General features: G+C 37.7%; 2 protein-coding genes across 9 annotated transcripts in view; one reads left to right on the forward strand and one right to left on the reverse strand.

Annotated features, from left to right (window-relative positions):
* LOC120314788 (prothrombin-like) overlaps positions 1 to 15458 on the reverse strand; it is a 53341-nt gene extending 37883 nt beyond the window's left edge. The window contains exons 1-4 of one of the 6 annotated variants that reach the window (XM_039358250.1): positions 15287 to 15327; positions 14977 to 15170; positions 2717 to 2778; positions 186 to 490 (exon numbers count right to left, since the gene is read on the reverse strand). In XM_039358250.1, the coding sequence (XP_039214184.1) occupies positions 186 to 490; positions 2717 to 2778; positions 14977 to 15156 (547 nt within the window). In that variant the 5' untranslated portion in view covers positions 15157 to 15170; positions 15287 to 15327. Of the gene's footprint in view, positions 1 to 185; positions 491 to 2716; positions 2779 to 14846; positions 14917 to 14976; positions 15207 to 15286 lie in introns of those variants that run through there. The other 5 variants (XM_039358276.1, XM_039358267.1, XM_039358257.1 and 2 more) reach the window with 5 other exon arrangements.
* The window catches only part of ARHGAP1 (Rho GTPase activating protein 1), a 36170-nt gene continuing 32062 nt past the window's right edge, over positions 15431 to 19538 (forward strand). For 2 of the 3 annotated variants that reach the window (XM_039358378.1, XM_039358365.1), the window contains exon 1: positions 15435 to 15569. The gene's annotated coding sequence lies outside the window, so the exon portion shown is untranslated. Of the gene's footprint in view, positions 15570 to 17100; positions 17163 to 19538 lie in introns of all 3 variants that reach the window. The other variant, XM_039358370.1, reaches the window with a different exon arrangement.

Raw genomic sequence — 19538 nt, forward strand, 5'->3', positions numbered from 1 at the left:
CCATTGGGAGAGTCAGGATTGTGGTTGTTGAGCAGTCACGTGGCATCTCGCTTAATAAGCACTTGGCTCAATAACTGAGGATTTTGGGCCCAACTCTGGCTGTATATTTCATTTCCTATTTGATTTGCCAGAATTATGTGTGATACTACGTTCCAAATTCTAAATTTCTAAACCGCATACAGTACCTGCAGAAGAATCCTGGATAATATCATCTTTTTGCATCAAAGTGTCCTCTTCTAAATCTGTGGTCTTGGCTGTGGTTATTACTGGCATTTTTTGCAGTGTTTTCTTGTCTGTATCAAGTTCCCCATCTGAAGTATGTGCTAGAATATTATTTTTCAGACAAGTAGGACTGACTGCTGATTTAGTTAGCCAGCATAGCAGTTCACTGCCCACATCCACAGGACAGCAGACTTTGATGTGCAATTCCCCGTTGATCCATTCTAACGTTACATTGGCTTCATCTTCAACACAGCTTTGCTTCACTAGGCTATAAAGAACATAGTGATATATATTCATTTTGGTGCAATATGCAATGTCATTCCAGACACCCCCCCTCAAAAAACCCCTTAAGGACAAGGGAAATTTTTAGCGGTAGTACATGCTTCAAATTTAAGCGAAAGCATGTATCTATTATTTCATATTTCTGTATTATAGTTGGACAAAAAGAGTACAGAAATAATGTTTGTCATGGGTGTAAACATGGAGTACCAGTTTTTTAAAGCTGATGCTAAATCTCTGTATCTGTGACCATTATTTGATTTCAATCTTACCCGTAAGGAGTTTATTATGTATTTACCACTCCTGTCTCAGAACTACAAAAAGGAACTGAAAGATTGCTAAGTATATAGATATAGATGTGGAGCTGATGATGGCATACTGAAGGTACCGCTTAACCTAATCCTTTTGTCAAAGATATAAATAGTATTTTAATATTAGAAAGAATTAATGATTAAAGAGAAATCTAGTGAATAAATGGAACATAGGAACTGCTACCTCAGAGAGTTGCAGAAACAATTACAGAAATCATAAAATTTGACCTCCTATACTTGTCTATGTCTTGCATGAAGATTACAATTTCTCACCTGCCTTTATAGATACTCATTTTGCTAGACATTGCTACTAAAACAAATTTAAGAACACATTCCTTCCTTCCTTCTCTACCTGTTATAGTCTTCTTAATCACTTATGCTGGAGAAGATTCCATTTTTTCCTTTCATAATTGTATTTGTTTTCATAATTTATCTAGCATGTATGCTTTACTCTTTAATAGATTACTTTCATTTAATAGATATATTTTTATTATTTTCACTGGGTGGTAATCTCTTACAAGTTTTGTCAGCTCATATTTATGTCAAGTATTAAAGAATTCTTAGCTGATTAAGAAGTTTTATATCAGAACTGGGTATGTTTAAAATAATAATTAAAAATGTTGCTGCATCTTTACTTTTCATTTCCATGTGCAATTGCCACAGTTTGCATTATATGAAAAGTATTTCATTTTCTAAATTGCTTGGGTAACTTCTAAGATATCCAAGCAATTTATAGAAAAATGCATGGTATTTGACAGATACTTGATGGGAAAATGTTATTTTTAAATAAATGTATCGCCTGCTTAAACACGAGCATATTCTCACCTATCAAATTACAAAGAGTAGCAGTGACTAACTAAACACAGCCAATTTCTACTAGAACTGATTAATGGTTTAAAAATTATCCAGATTTCAGATCAACATTATCTCATCAAGTAAGCTGCAGATTTGAAGACTAGCATCAAAAGTTGAAGCCATTTAGAATAAGAGGCCTAGTATATAGCTTTTGCAACATAAGATAATCAAAACAAAGTCGGTCTACACAGCCTTGCTACATTTGTTAAATATCTATTGTTGCCTATTTTATTATCAGGAAAAAGTTCCAAGGCAGCAAGACAAAAGAAGAGGTAATCTTAATCAGCAATAAAGATGCCAGAAATGAAGGAAATCTCTAGTTATCATTGAAAGTTGAATTTCTACAACATTAATACAATATTTATTTATAATCTATCATTTATTTACTTATGGTTAAGCTTACCTAAACATATAACTTTTCTCATTCTTGATTTTTTTTTAAACTTTATTAAATACGCACCATAGCCAGAGAGGTTCCCCAGCTATTCAAGTTATAGAGCAATCTTTAGAAAATTCAAAGTTAACTACAGATAAAGACGTTTGACTGAAAGCTGATTCTAGGCATACATAAAAATGGGCACCTCAGTGATTGTTTTATGTTTAGTTCCAGGCTTCAAATGTGTGAAGTCACAAATATGATAGCTAATTTGTGTATATCACCACATGAAAGAATTTGTAGTAGAATTGTTTTCAACTTGATTATAAAATAAATAACAAGTCATCTTAAAAATAAATTAAAAAACAAATTAAAAGAATTAATCTTAAGATATTAACTATATCATTATAGTCAACAATCTATTACCTTACTGTAGATCTGACCTGGGCATTTTATGGCCTGCAGGGCACATCCAGCCTGTGGGCTGTGCTTGTCTGGCCTGCAGCATTGGTGTTGGTGTGGGAAGGGGCACTGATATCAAGGGGCAGGGGGGTAGCTGCCCCCCACAACAGTCCCAGTTTTTAATGCGGCCCCTTGTGAAAATTGTCTACCGCTGCCATACATGAACATTTCTGAGAAAATTTTAAATTATCCATACGCTTTTTTTCCTCACCTCCTCCAGCTGGATATCCCATTGCAAGCAGATGCCTCTTTCCAGTTGGGCAATGGACATGCCTGTAATAGAGAGCAAATTTGGGGCTATTTCTTTGATCCATAGATCAATTAACACAATTAAGGTAACATACTAAACATATTAAAGTCGCTTAGAGCAGCCCCACAACAAGAAAGGCGGCAAATATATTTAACAAATAAATAAAAGAAAATAAACTTGAAGAATGCAGATTTATGCAAATAGGCTTTATTCTTGCAGCCATGAACCCAAACCGAGAGTACCACCTCCTCTATCTCAAGCTGCTATTAGAACTCTTTAGAAAAAAAGGAAGTACAGCTAGTCCTTGACTTACAACAATTTCCACTGCCAAGCAAGGTAGTTGTAAAGTGAGTTGAACCCAATTTTGCAGCCTTTTTTTGCCACAGTTGTTAAGTGAATCACTGAAATTGTTAAGTGAATCACTGAATTGTTAAGTGAATCTGGCTTCCCCCATAGACTTTGCTTATCATAAGCCAGCAGGTCAGGTTGCAAATGGTGATCACGTTTTAATCATGGTTTGTTAAACAATCATAATGGTTAGGTTTACAATTAATCCTGAGTTTTAAACTGTGGTTTATAAATCACCACAGCTGTATTCACATAACTAACCTCTCACATCATAGTTTATAATTTGCCATAATCCAGCCTTCATAATGATTACTGATTAGGGAATAACTGAAATCATATTTAGCAGAATTTTTCAGACTTGATGAACTTATTGTTTTTTATGGCATGGCTGCCTAATTATAAACCAAATTTAAAAAATATTATACTGTAGTTTCATGTAGTGTATAAGTTCACCAACAACTAATATTTCATTTAACTGTAGGAAATTGAACTAAACATTTAAGTGTGTATTTTTCAGCGATGTCAGCAACCTTTTAGCTTAATGTATTTTGGATACCCAGCTTTTATAACTAGCTTACAATTGAGAGCATTACTGCATTGTTAATCCAGGAAATCTGTTGTTTCCATAAACCTTTTTAAGTTATCCATAGAAAGTTATATAGTTAGTGCTGACTGACAATCTGGAATGCCAAAACTTTGTTTAGATGATACCGCCAAGCAAATTATTTAAGGCAAGACATTTATTGTAACATACTTTAAATAAAAACTGGGTAAATTAAAACAAAATATGATTTGTCTTGAATAGTTATAAAGTGGAACATGTATTCATAATGTATACATATTCTGTGCTATAATAATAATAATAATAATAATAATAATAATAATAATAATAATAATTCAACTCTTAATAGACAAAATGATCTTGGAAAACTGCAAGAAAAGGAAGACCAATCTGAATGTGGCATGGATTGACTACAAAAAGGCATTTGACTCTCTGCCACATGATTGGATAATCAAGTGCCTAGAAATAACAGGAGTCAGTAGAAACATCAGAAAATTTGTGCAAAGATCGATGGCACAATGGAAGACACAGTTGCAGATCAATGGTGAGAGACTGGGAGAGGTTAATATCAAGAGAGGAATATTTCAAGGAGATTCATTATCACCATTACTATTTGTTATTGCACTGTTTCCTCTGTCAACAATACTGAATAACTCAGGACATGGCTATCAAACATCAAAAACATCTGCCAGACTATCCCACCTCCTTTACATGGATGATCTGAAGCTGTATGGAAAAACATCATCTGAAATAGAATCGCTGCTCAACACTGTCCGTATATATAGCCAAGATATTGTAATGGAGTTTGGCTTGGACAAATGTGCCACACTTACTATCAAACAAGGAAAAATAGTGAAAACTGAAGGAATCAAGATGCCCCATGAAAATAATATTAAGAGTCTGGATGAGGAAGATTACTACAAATACTTGGGTATCCTTCAAGCTGACATCAAGCACAATGAAGTCAAGAAAAAGATTAGCGGTGAATACATCAAGAGAGTGAAGAAGATCTTAAAGTCCAAACTCAACGGAGGAAATATCATAAAGGCAATCAACACCTGGGCAATACCAGTCATTAGGTACACAGCTGGAATAGTGGACTGGACTCAAGCAGAACTAAAAGAAATGGATAGGAAGACCAGAAAAATAATGACAATGAATCATGCCCTTCATCCACGCAGTGACATTGACAGACTTTATCTACCAAGGCAATAGGTGGGCGTGGAATGCTACAAGTACATCAGATGGTTGAAGAAGAAAAAATGGCTTTGGAAGAATATCTGAAGAACAATGATGAAGATGCACTGAAATTAGTATATCAGGAAGGCTTACTGACTACTGGAGAGACCAAACTGGCCTACAAGAAAGACCAAATGAAGAACAGAATAGAGGCATGGGAAGACAAAGCACTACATGGCCAATACATTAAAAAAATAGCTGGGAAAGCAGATAATAACAAGACCTGGCAATGGCTAAGAGCAAGAAAATTGAAGAAAGAGACCGAGGGACTAATTCTGGCTGCACAAGACCAAGCCTTAGGACAAATGCATATAAAGTCAAAATTGAGAAGACAGCAACAGACAGTAAGTGCCGCCTATGCAAAGAAGCTGAAGAAACAGTGGACCACCTGGTAAGCTGTTGCAAGAAGATTGCACAGACTGACTACAAGCAGCGGCATGACAAAGTAGCAACAATGGTGCATTGGAAGATCTGCAAAAAATATCATTTGCCTGTAAGCAAAAACTGGTGGGATCATAAAATAGAGAAAGTCATAGAAAATGATAAAATTAAACTGCTCTGGGACTTCAGAATTCAAACAGACAAGCACCTGCAACATAACACCCCAGACTTAACAATTGTCGATAAGAAAGACAAAAAAGTCTGGATAGTGGACGTGGCAGTGCCTGGAGACAGCAGAATAGACGAGAAAGAACTGGAGAAGATAACAAAATACAAAGACCTACAAATAGAAATAGAAAGACTGTGGCAAAAGCAAGCAAGGGTAGTACCAATAGTATAGGCTCCTTGGGTGCAATCCCAAAACAACTGGAGCACCACTTGAATACCATTGGCATTGACAAATTCGCTATTAGTCAATTGCAAAAAGCGGCCTTATTAGGAACTGCTTCCATCCTGCGACGATATCTGTAATACCATCAAACATCCACATCTGCCTATCCCAGGTCCTTGGTAAGGACTCGATAGGTAGACAAAATGCCAAATCCAGTCTGAACATCTGGCTGACTGTGCAATGATCAATAATAATAATAATAATAATAATAATAATAATAATAATGTTGGGGACTTCTGGTACCCCCAGTGAGGCACTACCTTGACGTGGTTGTGGGGCTTGTGTACTCTGAGGAAGATGAGAGCTATGCCAGAGGTTCAACCATACTGGACAGGTCTCATCAGAGGAGTCAGACAAAGAGTGTCTCTCCCATAAAAAATATGGTGAGACGTAAATTTCAGAATGCCATACCGGCTCGGACGTCGCCCGGGTTAACAAGGTCCGCACTAGATATTGGAGTTCCTGGATATCTGGTGAAAAATGGGTTACAGGACTCAGGACTGTTGGCTGAGCAACCAGGGCCAGCAGCTGCAGAACTACTGGAAGAAAAGGTGTTTACCCGTCGCAGATACACAGTGATGGAAAACAAAGAAATAATGATCTGTTACTACAGATCAAGTCCAACAAGAAGAGGATATCTAAAACGAATGCACCAGTTCTGGAAAGAACAACATCCAGAATCAGAAATAACAGAACAGAGACTAGCAGATCAACGCCGATTTATAACACGAAATAAAATATTCACAGAAACAGAATTGGACGAACTGCAAAGGTTTACCCAGGGCAAAGAAATCAAAGCCTTACCAGAAGTAATTCAGAATGTAGAGGCAAACCAGGGGGAGTTGGCAGTGAAGGAATCTAGCAGAGATATACAACTGTTCTCATTTGGAAATCAGGCACCTCTACCTCAGGAAGAACAAAACCCTCTAACTAAAGAAATAAAAGAATTGAAACAAAGAATAACTGAGCATCTAGAACAGCACAAAAACAACAGAATAAGGCTACCTGCATTGAAGCTTGTTCCAAAGAAACAGCTAGCACAAGCATTAAAAGATGCAAATACTGCAATATCAAGTATAAGCACCAATTCACTGCAAGAAACAAACCAACTAATGTACAGCACAGCTGCAGTTATAACAGAATACCTGGGATGCAAAATCAACAAAGAAGAAAAACAAACAAACAGTGCACCAGAAAAATGGAAGGTTAGACTAGAAAATAAGATCAGCAAGTTAAGATCACATGCAAGCAAGCTAGAACAGATGAAAGAAAAGAAGCTGAAGAACAAGAAGACCAAAGAATACCTAATCAAGAAATACCACTTAGAAACAAGGAAGATCAAGGAAGCACTGGAAATAATAAAGCAACAAATAACAGCTATAGCCAGGAAAATCAGTAGATATGAAGCTCGAATTGCAAACTATAGGCAGAACCTCCAATTTCAATCCAATCAGAAACGTTTCTACCAATCCATCAATGGAGAAACTGCAAGGAATCAGTCAGTACCTGACAAGGAAGAAACAGTACAGTTCTGGAAGCAGATATGGGATAACCCAAAGAAATACAATAAGGATGCGGCTTGGTTAAAAGAGGTGGATGCAAATAAAACAGAAGTTGAAATGAAAGAACTAGCAATAACAACAAAAATGGTAGAAAAAAGAGCAAAGAAAATCAAAAATTGGTCAGCACCAGGTGAAGATGAACTGCATGGGTTTTGGTTGAAACATCTAACTGTTATACACCCACTCATTGCCAAACAGTTCAACAATATACTACAAGGAGGAGAAATTGAAAAGTGGCTAACAACTGGGAAAACCTACCTAATAATGAAAAATCCAGCAAAAGGGGCAACACCAGGTAACTACAGGCCAATTACCTGCTTACCAACAACTTTCAAATTACTAACTGGTGTAGGTAGCTGATGCAGTACAACAGCATCTAGTTGAAAACAATCTCTTTCCACCTGAGCAGAAAGGAAACCGCCCCAATAGCAGAGGAACAAAAGATCAACTCCTAATAGACAAAATGATCTTGGAAAACTGCAAGAGAAGGAAGACCAACCTGAATGTGGCATGGATTGACTACAAAAAGGCATTTGACTCTCTGCCACATGATTGGATAATAAAGTGCCTAGAAATAACAGGAGTCAGTAGAAACATCAGAAAATTTGTGCAAAGATCGATGGCACAATGGAAGACACAGTTGCAGATCAATGGTGAGAGACTGGGAGAGGTTAATATCAAGAGAGGAATATTTCAAGGAGATTCATTATCACCATTACTATTTGTTATTGCACTGTTTCCTCTGTCAACAATACTGAATAACTCAGGACATGGCTATCAAACATCAAAAACATCTGCTAGACTATCCCACCTCCTCTACATGGATGATCTGAAGCTGTATGGAAAAACATCATCTGAAATAGAATCGCTGCTCAACACTGTCCGTATATATAGCCAAGATATTGTAATGGAGTTTGGCTTGGACAAATGTGCCACACTTACTATCAAACAAGGAAAAATAATGAAAACTGAAGGAATCAAGATGCCCCACGAAAATAACATTAAGAGTCTGGATGAGGAAGAGTACTACAAATACTTGGGTATCCTTCAAGCTGACAACATCAAGCACACTGAAGTCAAGAAAAAGATTAGAGGTGAATACATCAAGAGAGTGAAGAAGATCTTAAAATCCAAACTCAATGGAGGAAATACCATAAAGGCAATCAACACCTGGGCAATCCCAGTCATTAGGTACACAGCTGGAATAGTGGACTGGACTCAAGCAGAACTAAAAGCAATGGATAGGCAGACCAGAAAAATAATGACAATGAATCATGCCCTTCATCCACGCAGTGACATTGATAGACTTTATCTACCAAGGCAAATAGGTGGGCGTGGAATGCTACAAGTACATCAGATGGTTGAAGAAGAAAAAATGGCTTTGGAAGAATATCTGAAGAACAATGATGAAGATGCACTGAAATTAGTATATCAGGAAGGCTTACTAACTACTGGAGAGACCAAACTGGCCTACAAGAAAGACCAAATGAAGAACAGAATAGAGGCATGGGAAGACAAAGCACTACATGGCCAATACATGAAAAAAATAGCTGGGAAAGCAGATAATAACAAGACCTGGCAATGGCTAAGAGCAGGAAAATTGAAGAAAGAGACCGAGGGACTAATTCTGGCTGCACAAGACCAAGCCTTAAGGACAAATGCATACAAAGTCAAAATTGAGAAGACAGCAACAGACAGTAAGTGCCGCCTATGCAAAGAAGCTGAAGAAACAGTGGACCACTTGGTAAGCTGTTGCAAGAAGATTGCACAAACTGATTACAAGCAGCGGCATGACAAAGTAGCAACAATGGTGCATTGGAAGATCTGCAAAAAATATCATTTGCCTGTAAGCAAAAACTGGTGGGATCATAAAATAGAGAAAGTCATAGAAAATGATAAAATTAAACTGCTCTGGGACTTCAGAATTCAAACAGACAAGCACCTGCAACATAACACCCCAGACTTAACAATTGTCGATAAGAAAGACAAAAAAGTCTGGATAGTGGACGTGGCAGTGCCTGGAGATAGCAGAATAGAAGAGAAAGAACTGGAGAAGATAACAAAATACAAAGACCTACAAATAGAAATAGAAAGACTGTGGCAAAAGCAAGCAAGGGTAGTACCAATAGTCATAGGCTCCTTGGGTGCAATCCCAAAACAACTGGAGCACCACTTGAACACCATTGGCATTGACAAATTCGCTATTAGTCAATTGCAAAAGGCGGCCTTATTAGGAACTGCTTCCATCGTGCGACGATATCTGTAATACCATCAAACATCCACATCTGCCTATCCCAGGTCCTGGGTAAGGACTCGATAGGTAGACAAAATGCCAAATCCAGTCTGAACATCTGGCTGACTGTGCGATGATCGATAATGTTGGGGACTTCTGGTGGATCTGCGCGCGCGATGGCGGCTACTTCGTAGCCGTCCTCCTGGGAAAGTGTTAGAACCGCTATGAACAGCAGAGATCAGCTGTTCTGCGGTTCAAAATCTCCCTCCCGGGCAAAGGGAGGGAGAAGAGCATCATTCGAATAGTGGTAGAGCCTCTTATGCACCCCCAAGGTTTTTTTTTTGGGGGGGGTGAAAAGAGTGCTCCCACGGAGTTCGGATTGTCTCCGCTTTCCAGCTGTTTTTGTCTCTAGGGACAAAACAAGCCGCTGCAACCACCTCCGCGATTGAAGTGATCTGGTGAGTTTTCTTAAAAAAGCGGACAGAGCTGAGTACAGGATTTTGTTTTTTCTGATCTTATTTGGATTTTAAATTTAAAGATTTATTTTTATTCTCTCTTTTTGTTTTTTTCTTTTGTTGAAAGGGAAAGTAAAATGGTGATCGGTAGGCTTTTTGGTGTTTTTTTTCTTTTTCCGACTGGAACGGAATGGAATGGATTTAATTATTTATAATGATGTTTTGGATTTTAGGAGGATTACTTTCCCTTTCTGTTTAACTTCTGTTTAACTTTTTTTTATTTCTTGAAGGATTTTTCTTTGTTTTTTGTATTTTTTTTTGAAAAAAAAACGGAACGGACTTTTTTTTATTTAATTATTATTATCTCTTTTTTTTCTTTCTTTCTTTTCCTTCTTATTGGATTTTATTTGGATTTTAGTTTGGACTTTTATTTGGACTTTAGTTTGAAAGGCTGATTTTTATTTTTCCCTCTCCTTTTTTTTTCTTTATGGGTAATTTTTAAGAAGGAGTAAAGATTTTTTAAGATGGCTCCAAAGCGTCCAGTAATTCCCACAGCTACTAAGGTGGTTTCTTCTTCGGTGATATCATCAGTGCAACTATCTAAATTAACAGCTTCACCCTCTCCTTTGGCACAGTTATTAACGGTAAAGGAGTTGCAAGACATAATGGGAAATGCTATATCTCAAATCAGGGGAGAAGTGAAAGAGATTTTAGCAGAAAATAATAGGATTCTGAGGCAAGATATAGTTTTGGCTTTAAAAGGAGTTGCCTCTGTTCTTGAAAAGTTGAACTTTCATGTCGAAGAGGTAGTAGAGAAAGTGGAGCTGCTGGAGGAAAAATTTGAAGGTATGGAAAAAGAGATGGAAAATTCTCAAGATGAGATTCTTATGCTTCAATACAGAGAGATGGAATATGCCTTAAGAATCAGAGGCCTGAGGGAGTCTTTGCAAGGAGATCTGAGAGAGATGGTTGCAAATGACTTTGCTGTGATTCTGAATAGAGAAAAAGAGGAAATATTTAGTGCAATTGAAAAAATATTTAGAGTTAACTCTGTAGTGGCAAAGCAAAGAAATCTGCCAAGAGATGTGGTGATCTATTTTGGGAAAAGATCCCTGCGCAATGAAATTATACAAGCTTTTTATAATAAGAGGTTTCAGATTGCTTCACAAGATGTTATAATTTTAAAGGAGATCCCATCTAAAATTCTAAGAAGAAGAAAGGAGTTTCCTTTCTTAGCAGATGAGCTTAAAAAGAGGCAAATGTTGTTCAGATGGGATGTCCCGACTGGAATGGTGGTGAACTATCTGGGGACATGTTATAGACTTAACACTGTCTTTAAAGCAAAAGACTTTTATACTTCGGTCCTGGGGGTATGTTCATCGCCATCTATTGTTTTGGAAGAGAGGAAGGTAGAATTGCAGTCTGAAGAGCCTATATTGATGAAAATTGGGAAATCTCAGGGTGAGGGGCCTCAACAAGTTGAGATGAAGGAGCAGAGGATAACTTGTGCAACACATAAACGTAAAGAAAAGGAGCAACAGAAGAAGGAGTTTAAGGAAGCCTCACAAGTATTTGTTTCTGAGTCTGCGGGAGAAGCAAGATCCATAAACTTTTTGGAGCAACCTTTAAGGGCAGATTTCCAAGCACTTCTCTCGAGGCTTATATGTTTATTTTTGTGTTTGATGATAAAGAAAGAGGGAGAGATTAGATTTTATATAATATAAATATGTTTTTATGTGTGTTTTTGAGGGTGTTTATAAAGAATGATGGATAAATTTTAAATAATATGAGTATGACATTAGAAAATGCTCAGAGTATTTTATAATGTGTCTAATGATTGTAATTATAATTTTTTTTTATAAGTAATGTTTATACGTGTGTTTTTGAGGGTGTTTATAAAGAATGATGGATAAATTTTAAATAATATAAGCATTATATTAGAAAATGTTTAGAGTATTTTATAATGTGTCTAATGATTGTGATTATTTTTTTTCTTTTTCCTTTTTTTTCTTTATATATTAGTTTTAAAGTATTTTATAAATTGTTTATTGTAATTAATTAATTAATTGTTTATGGTATATAGTTTATATGTGTATTTTTGAGTTTGATGACAAAGAAAGAGGGATAGATTTTATATAAGTATGATATTATGGAGATTGAATGAAAATTCTAGATAAGTAGTGTATTTTTAGATATAATTTTTTTTCTTTTTTTGTTTTTTATATATTGGTTTTAAAGTATTTTATAATTTGTTTAATTATTGTAATTAATTGTTTATGGTATACACATGTCTAAAATTTTTTCTTTTAAGTTTTAATTAAGCCTATATTCAGCTCTGGGAAGGTTGGGGGAGGGTTGGGGTGGGTGGGGAGGGTTTGGGGAGGGGGATTTTCTTTTTTTCTTCTGTAAAACTTTAAAAAACTTTCAATAAAAAAAAATAATAATAATGTTGGAAGGGACCTTGGAGGTCATCAAGTCCAATCTCCTGCTCAGGCAAGAAACCCTATACCCTTTCAAATGGCTGTCCAGTCTCTTCTTAAAAACTTCCACTGTTGGAGCATTCGCCGCTTCTGGAGGCAAGTTGTTCCACTGGTTAATTGTTCTAACTGTCAGGAAGTTTCTCCTTAGTTCTAGGTTGCTTCTCCCCTTGATTAGTTTCCATCCATTGCTTCTTGTCCTGCTTTCAGGCGCTTTGGAAAATAGCTTGACTCCCTCTTCTTTGTGGCAGCACCTGAAATATTGGAATACTGCTATCATGTCCCCCCTCATCCTTCTCTTCATTAAACTAGACATATCCAATTCCAGCAGCCGTTCCTTATATGTTTTAGCCTCCAGTCCCCTAATCATCTTTGTTGCTCTTTTCTGTACTCTTTCTAGAGTCTCAACATCGTTTTTACATCGTGGCAACTAAAGCTGGATGCAGTATTCCAAGTGTGGCCTTACCAAGGCATTGTAAAGTGGTATTAATACTTCACATGATCTTGATTCTATCTGTCTTGTTAATGCAACCCAGCACTGTGTTGGCTTTTTTGGCAGCTGCAGCACATTGCTGGTTCATATTTAAGTGACTGTCCACTAGGACTCCGAGATCCCTCTCACAGTTACTACTATTGAGCAAGGTACCACCTATACTATACATGTACATTTGGTTTTTCTTGCCTAAATGTAGAACCTTACTTTTTTCACCATTGAATTTCATTTTGTTAGATAGTGCCCAGTGTTCAAGTTTGTCCAGATCCTCCTGTATCTTAAGCCTGTCTTCTGGAGTGTTGCAGATAGAACATTAGGTCAATGGTAATGTTTTGAGGTTCCACCCTAACAATAGCCCTTATCTCTGAACTATAGACAATATGTGGCTATCACGACTACTAGTTATTTGGGCTTTCTGCTAATTTGTCTAAACTTCAAAAGTAATCTAAGCTACAGGTTATCCCAAAGCTGCTTTTCAAAAGGCAACTGGACTTTGTTTTTTCCTTGAAAACATTTCACTTCTCATCCAAGAAACTTCTTCAGTTCTGGCTCAATGGTAGAGAAAGAAAGGATTTATATTCCAGATAAATATATATATTCAAGCCAACATTTGCTCAAATAAAATTACAATAGACGAGGTTTTCCATATCTACAAATTTAAACTAGGATAGTTGGGAGAGCGTATATCCATTGATATGACAAGCTGCATCATTTTATCTGAAATGGTATAAGGTTTCCTGCCTGAGCAGGGGGTTAGACTAGATGGTCTTCAAGGTCCCTTCCAACTCTATTATTATTATTATTATTAATCATCACAGTCAGCCAGATGTTCAGACTGGATTTGGCATTTTTGTCTACCTATCGAGTCCTTATCAAGGAGCTGGGATAGGCAGATGTGGATGTTTGAATTGATAGTATTACAGATATCGTCGCAGGATGGAAGCAGTTCCTAGTAAGGCTGCCTTTGGCAATTGACTAATGGCGAATGTGTCAATGCCAATGGTGTTCAAGCGGTGCTCCAGTTGTTTTGGGATTGCACCCAAGGAGCCTATCACTATTGGTACTACCCTTGCTTGCCTTTGCCACAGTCTTTCTATTTCTATTTGTAGGTCTTTGTATTTTGTTATCTTCTCCAGTTCTTTCTCGTCTATTTTGCTGTCTCCAGGCACTGCCACGTCCACTATCCAGACTTTTTTGTCTTTCTTATCGACAGTTGTTAAGTCTGGGGTGTTGTGTTGCAGGTGCTTGTCTGTTTGAATTCTGAAGTCCCAGAGCAGTTTAATTTTATCATTTTCTATGACTTTCTCTATTTTATGATCCCACCAGTTCTTGCTTGCAGGCAAATGATATTTCTTGCAGATCTTCCAATGCACCATTGTTGCTACTTTGTCATGCAGCTGCTTGTAGTCAGTCTGTGCAATCTTCTTGCAGCAGCTTACCAGGTGGTCCACTGTTTCTTCATCTTCTTTGCATAGGTGGCACTTACTGTCTGTTGCTGTCTTCTCAATTTTGACTTTATATACATTTATTATTATTATTATTATTATGGATCATCGCACAGTCAGCCAGATGTTCAGACTGGATTTGGCATTTTGTCTACCTATCGAGTCCTTACCCAGGACCTGGGATAGGCAGATGTGGATGTTTGATGGTATTACAGGTATCGTCGCAGGATGGAAGCAGTTCCTAATAAGGCCACCTTTTGCAATTGACTAATAGCGAATTTGTCAATGCCAATGGTGTTCAAGTATTGTTGTTGTTGTTGTTGTTGTTGTTGTTGTTATTATTATTATTATTATTATTGCCATCCAGCTGGCTTTCATGCCTAATGGGAGTCCAGAATTCCCAGTATCTTGGTTTCTAGGCCAGCACCTTCAGCACTACACCAACCTGAGCCTCCAGATTCAGGCATCTAGACCGGATTTCCACCAGGTCGGTCAGCAAGGAGAGGGACGAGAGCACCCCTACCGACTTCACTCCTATTTCCACCTGTCTCTCTTGCCCCCCGTCTGAAGCTCACCGACAAGGAAGTGGCCGCCTTGCGTTCTTCGACCTGCGGCCCAAGAAGCAGAGACATTCCCGGCTGCAGAGCGTGTCCCACACACCTTACTCCCAGACTCTTCTCCGAGGACAACGAAGGTCCCACGGCCAGTCCCCGAGGAAGATGCCACGCTGAACAGAAGGGACAACCGCCGTACATATCCAGAGTGCGGCCTTCAATAAAAGGACAATCAGCGCAAGCGCAGGACGCTACATCCCCCCCCCCACAATCCACAAAAAGGCCCTCGCTAAGGCCCGGGCCTCTTTCCCTCGTATGATGACTCTCGTACCCTGTTAGGAAGCGGAACGGCGCACTCCACGAGCCTCGGTTGCACCCGGGCTAATATTCCTTTCACAACGCCTGACGTTGAGCGCGGGAGGAAAGGAGTTTCCATGGAAACGGGTTCGCTTTCCGGTTCATAGTCGGATGTTTGCGAAGGTGTTTGACAGGCGGGAGCGGCTGTTGGCGAGCGAGGAGAGCGCTCCGAACGCGCATAGTCAGAGTCGGAAGTGGAGAGTTTTTTTTTCTACATGAGATAATTCGCGGATTCGAGCGCGCTCACCCGTTTCGAGGTAAATCGGGTTGTGAGGGTTGAATGGCTGGGGGAGGCTCCTTCTCGGCGGGAATATTCTTGCTTCGTCGGGACAAAGTCTTGTTCGGTCGGAGGGCGCATGTTTTGGAACTCCTTGGCCAAAGTCCAAGGCACGGAGCCGCTGCATTGAACTCCTGCCTTTATTTTCCCACCTTGTCACTACGGTCAGGTGTAGACGTCCCCTCAACTCTGTTTTGGGCAATTCCTTTCCTTTTTAGCATACCTTGTTTTATTCAGAAGCGTTCCTCAGCCTTCTGCAAGGGTTTCGCTGAAATCTACAGGTGGAAACATTTCTTCCATCAACTTCCTTCTGTTAACTTACTTTTGCAGAGCCGAGTATTGTTTCTAAAGGAGCATCCTGTTTCTGTTATTGCAGAATTGAGACCTTCTTAGCAAGCACAACCGTAATTTGCTTCACCACATTTTGTTATTTAAACCACAACTGGCTGAATTTGACATTGTTTTAGGCCATAAACTGTGATTAATGCAACCATAAAACCTGGATTGACACATTATGCATGCAAAGCTAAACATGGCTGTAATGTGTGATCTGAATTGTAGATTTGTGTTAGAAAGACTGTTTAGAAAGAGAATTATTTTAAGTAAGATAAAACATTGTAAGGGAGGGAGAAATTGCTAAAACTAGCTTGTTTATGCAAACTAGAGGATTTCAATCAAGTCACTGACTATATGCATTGTCTTAATCTTAGTTTGTACTGATCAGGTTGATGTGCTAATTAATAGTGAAAACTTTATCCCACTTTGATCTGGGTAATTGCAAGGTTCTTCTAACAGAAAGTGGAAATTTTGGGATGTACAGATGGATGTTTTAAAGAAGTGGTCTATATGTGGATAAGGTTGGACAGAGATTCAGTAACAAACACAACTGTGTAGAATACAGTATTTTATAGTATAGCAGAATTTGTTTGGAAATTTTGAAGGAGGGGTCCTTTTAAGTGAGTATTCTACCAGATGTCTGAAGATTTTTATGCTGGATATTCATTTTTATGGCAATATAGGTGTACTGTGGCTGAAATTCTTTCAGGTGTATTGGATTTGCTGTAAAAAAAAAATGGAAGGCCAGGAATGATTTAGGAGTAGTGGTAGGCATGAAGTTACTAATGTGGTTCCCCCCCCCCAGTTGTTGAATTTGCTGTAGTATCACCAGAATCAAATATGCTGAGCCAGTAGAATTGTTCAACAAACTCAGAAGAAGTTATGTTCTAGCAGAAAAGTGTGGTATTTTTCAAACTATAATGTGATTCAGCAGATTGTGTCATACAGTCAGTGGATCTTTTTGATTTAAACTGAAAGCCGTGAAGTATGGGGATCATCCTCGGTCAACTTTCTTTTTTTTTCTTGAACTGTACTGTACTATTGGTTGAACAAGCTAAATGCCTATTTTTATTGAGTACCTCAACTATTGCTGCAAGATTTCAGTGGATTTTATTATAATAGTAATGCTGGAGTTGCAAACAAAAGTATATAACTTAATTTTATTCCTTCGTTAGGCTTATTGAATGCAGGAAATAAGCTAAAGATAGAAATGAATTCACGAGCACCAGCAATTCAGGTATAATTTCTTGAGCTCCCATTCACACATATACATGCTTAATGTATAAAAGTATATTAAAGTACATGTATGGATATAGATTTCTTAGACATTGTTTCTCAGTCTTAGCAACTTTAAAATATGGGGACTTCAACTCCAAGAATTTTGGGAGTTGAAGTCCACATATCTGAAAGTTGCTAAGGTTGAGAAATACTGCTCTAAGATTCGTTAGAGGGCCTACATAAAAATGAAAAGGAAAGGCAAGAGTAACACTTTTACCTGTTTTGCTAAATGATCAAGTACAGTTGCTTTTGTGTTTCATGGCTGGTTTCTTTAATTGTTCTATTTTTCTTTGCCAACCTTAGAACAAATTATGTATTGTACGTGTATTATTTTTTGCCTCAGTGTATAAATAGAATGATTTTGAAGTATTAAAATCATATGTTTTAGTGACTTTATATAATCATTACTTTGGAAACTTTTGGAAAAAATAGAGGAAGTTTGAGACAGTGCATATCTAAAATTAATTACCTTTTCCTTTCAGTTAATTATAACCTTGCATTTTCTTATAAATATGTCTAAAAACAGAGGTAATGTTTTCTGGAATACCAGATAGGTGGTCCTCAATTAACAGCCACTCATTCGATGACCATTTGAAGCTATGACAGTGCAGAATGAGTAGCGGTTATAACTTCTCCTTGAAGTCCCAACTGTCCCAGCAGTCCCTTAGTCACATGGTCACGATCTCATCACTTGCCAATCAGTTCACACTTACCTGCAGCATCCTGCAGTCACGTGATTGTGATTTGCAACCTTTCCTCCTGGCTTCCGAGAAGCAATGTCAACAGGGAAGCCAGCAAGGAAGGTCGCAGGTTGCATGAGTAAGTCTCTCCAGGGGGTTGGACTAGAAGCCCTCCAAAATCCCTTCTGTTATTCTGTTATTCTCCCACATGTAGTCTCTTCTTGAACCTGGTTGCACTTGTGCTGTGCCTTCCCAACCATTTGCGCATCCTCATGCACCCTCCTTCCTATCCAGCAGCTGCCAGTTACCTGCCTGCTGGCCTGCTTGCAAGCTGCCTGGGACTTGCAGCTTCCTGCTGGTTTCCCCATTGACTTTGGTTGTTGGAAGCTGGCAGGAAGTTGCAAGGAGGGACCGACTTAATGTCCCTCAATTATAGCAAGAGCAAATGCAGGGATTGCTGTTGCTCTGTGATGTGATTACATGATGGTGCACTTTACAACCACATTACTTAGCCATGGAAATTCTACTCCCACCTGCCATTATTAAGCAAGAATCGTGGATTGTAACTCAAAGACTCCCTATACAGAATAGATGTAACTAATGTTAAGTCATTTGGACTATCTCCTATCTTTCTATGTCCAGATTACAAGTGGCAAATATCTCTACTATAAAGATATATGCTCTAGGTGATGTTTAAATGTTTAGTAATCTGCAAGATGTTGTAGGTTGTTTCAGCAAAGCATAAGTTAAACAATAAATTTTGGTAAAGAATCAGACAATTGATGCTTTACAGATGCTGTTTAGGTAACACAGCCACCCATGATTTGGTGCTATGAGAAAAAGGTCAAATATTTGATTTGCATATTTAGAACCAGAAACTAGTTTGGTAACTTCTAACTCTTGGTTTCCTTAGGTTTCCCCATGCTCCTCAGATTTTATTTTTTTAATGTCAACCGGTAGTTTGTCTTGTAATAATAATAAGAAATCTCTAATGGAGTTTAATATTTGAAGAAAAAATACAGCAAATTAGATATGTCTCATCTTTTAAGAGATTAGATTATATTTGGGTCCAAAGCTGAATATCGCAGATTGGAAGTGTTTTGTTTAAGCATGGATTAGATGTTTTCTAAGAAGTAATAGGAATAATATGGCCAAGAACATCAAACACTTTAATGTATTTGTACTATGTTCATCTTCAAATGGAACAGAAATATAGTTAAAAAACTACAGATACTGTGAAAAATGCTATATTTATGCATTAATCTGATTTTCTGCTCAAAATATGAATGTCAGTGGAAGATATTTTTGAGATTTATATGAAAATAAATACTAGTTTCCCTCTAGTATTTGGGTCATTTCTTCAGTGAAGATTTAACAACATATTGAAACACTACCAGAGATCAAATATTACTTGCATATACTTATATCACTTAGATTTTGGGATGGCATTAGGTGAATATCTACCATATGCTATATATATTGCAGAGAAAACATAGAATATAAATACCAATATAAAATTAATAAATACTGTACTCTGATTATGTTGTATTACTGAGAAAATTGGAATCACTATAAGCAAGTAGGAGATTGTTTTTATGTTGATACTAGGGATGTTTTTCTAATTGGATAAATTTAGATAATTTTGAGAATATGCT

The sequence above is a fragment of the Crotalus tigris genome, unplaced genomic scaffold (genome assembly GCF_016545835.1).
Source record: "Crotalus tigris isolate CLP2741 ecotype Arizona unplaced genomic scaffold, ASM1654583v1 scf7180000017576.4783729, whole genome shotgun sequence".
Lineage (NCBI taxonomy): Eukaryota > Metazoa > Chordata > Lepidosauria > Squamata > Viperidae > Crotalus > Crotalus tigris.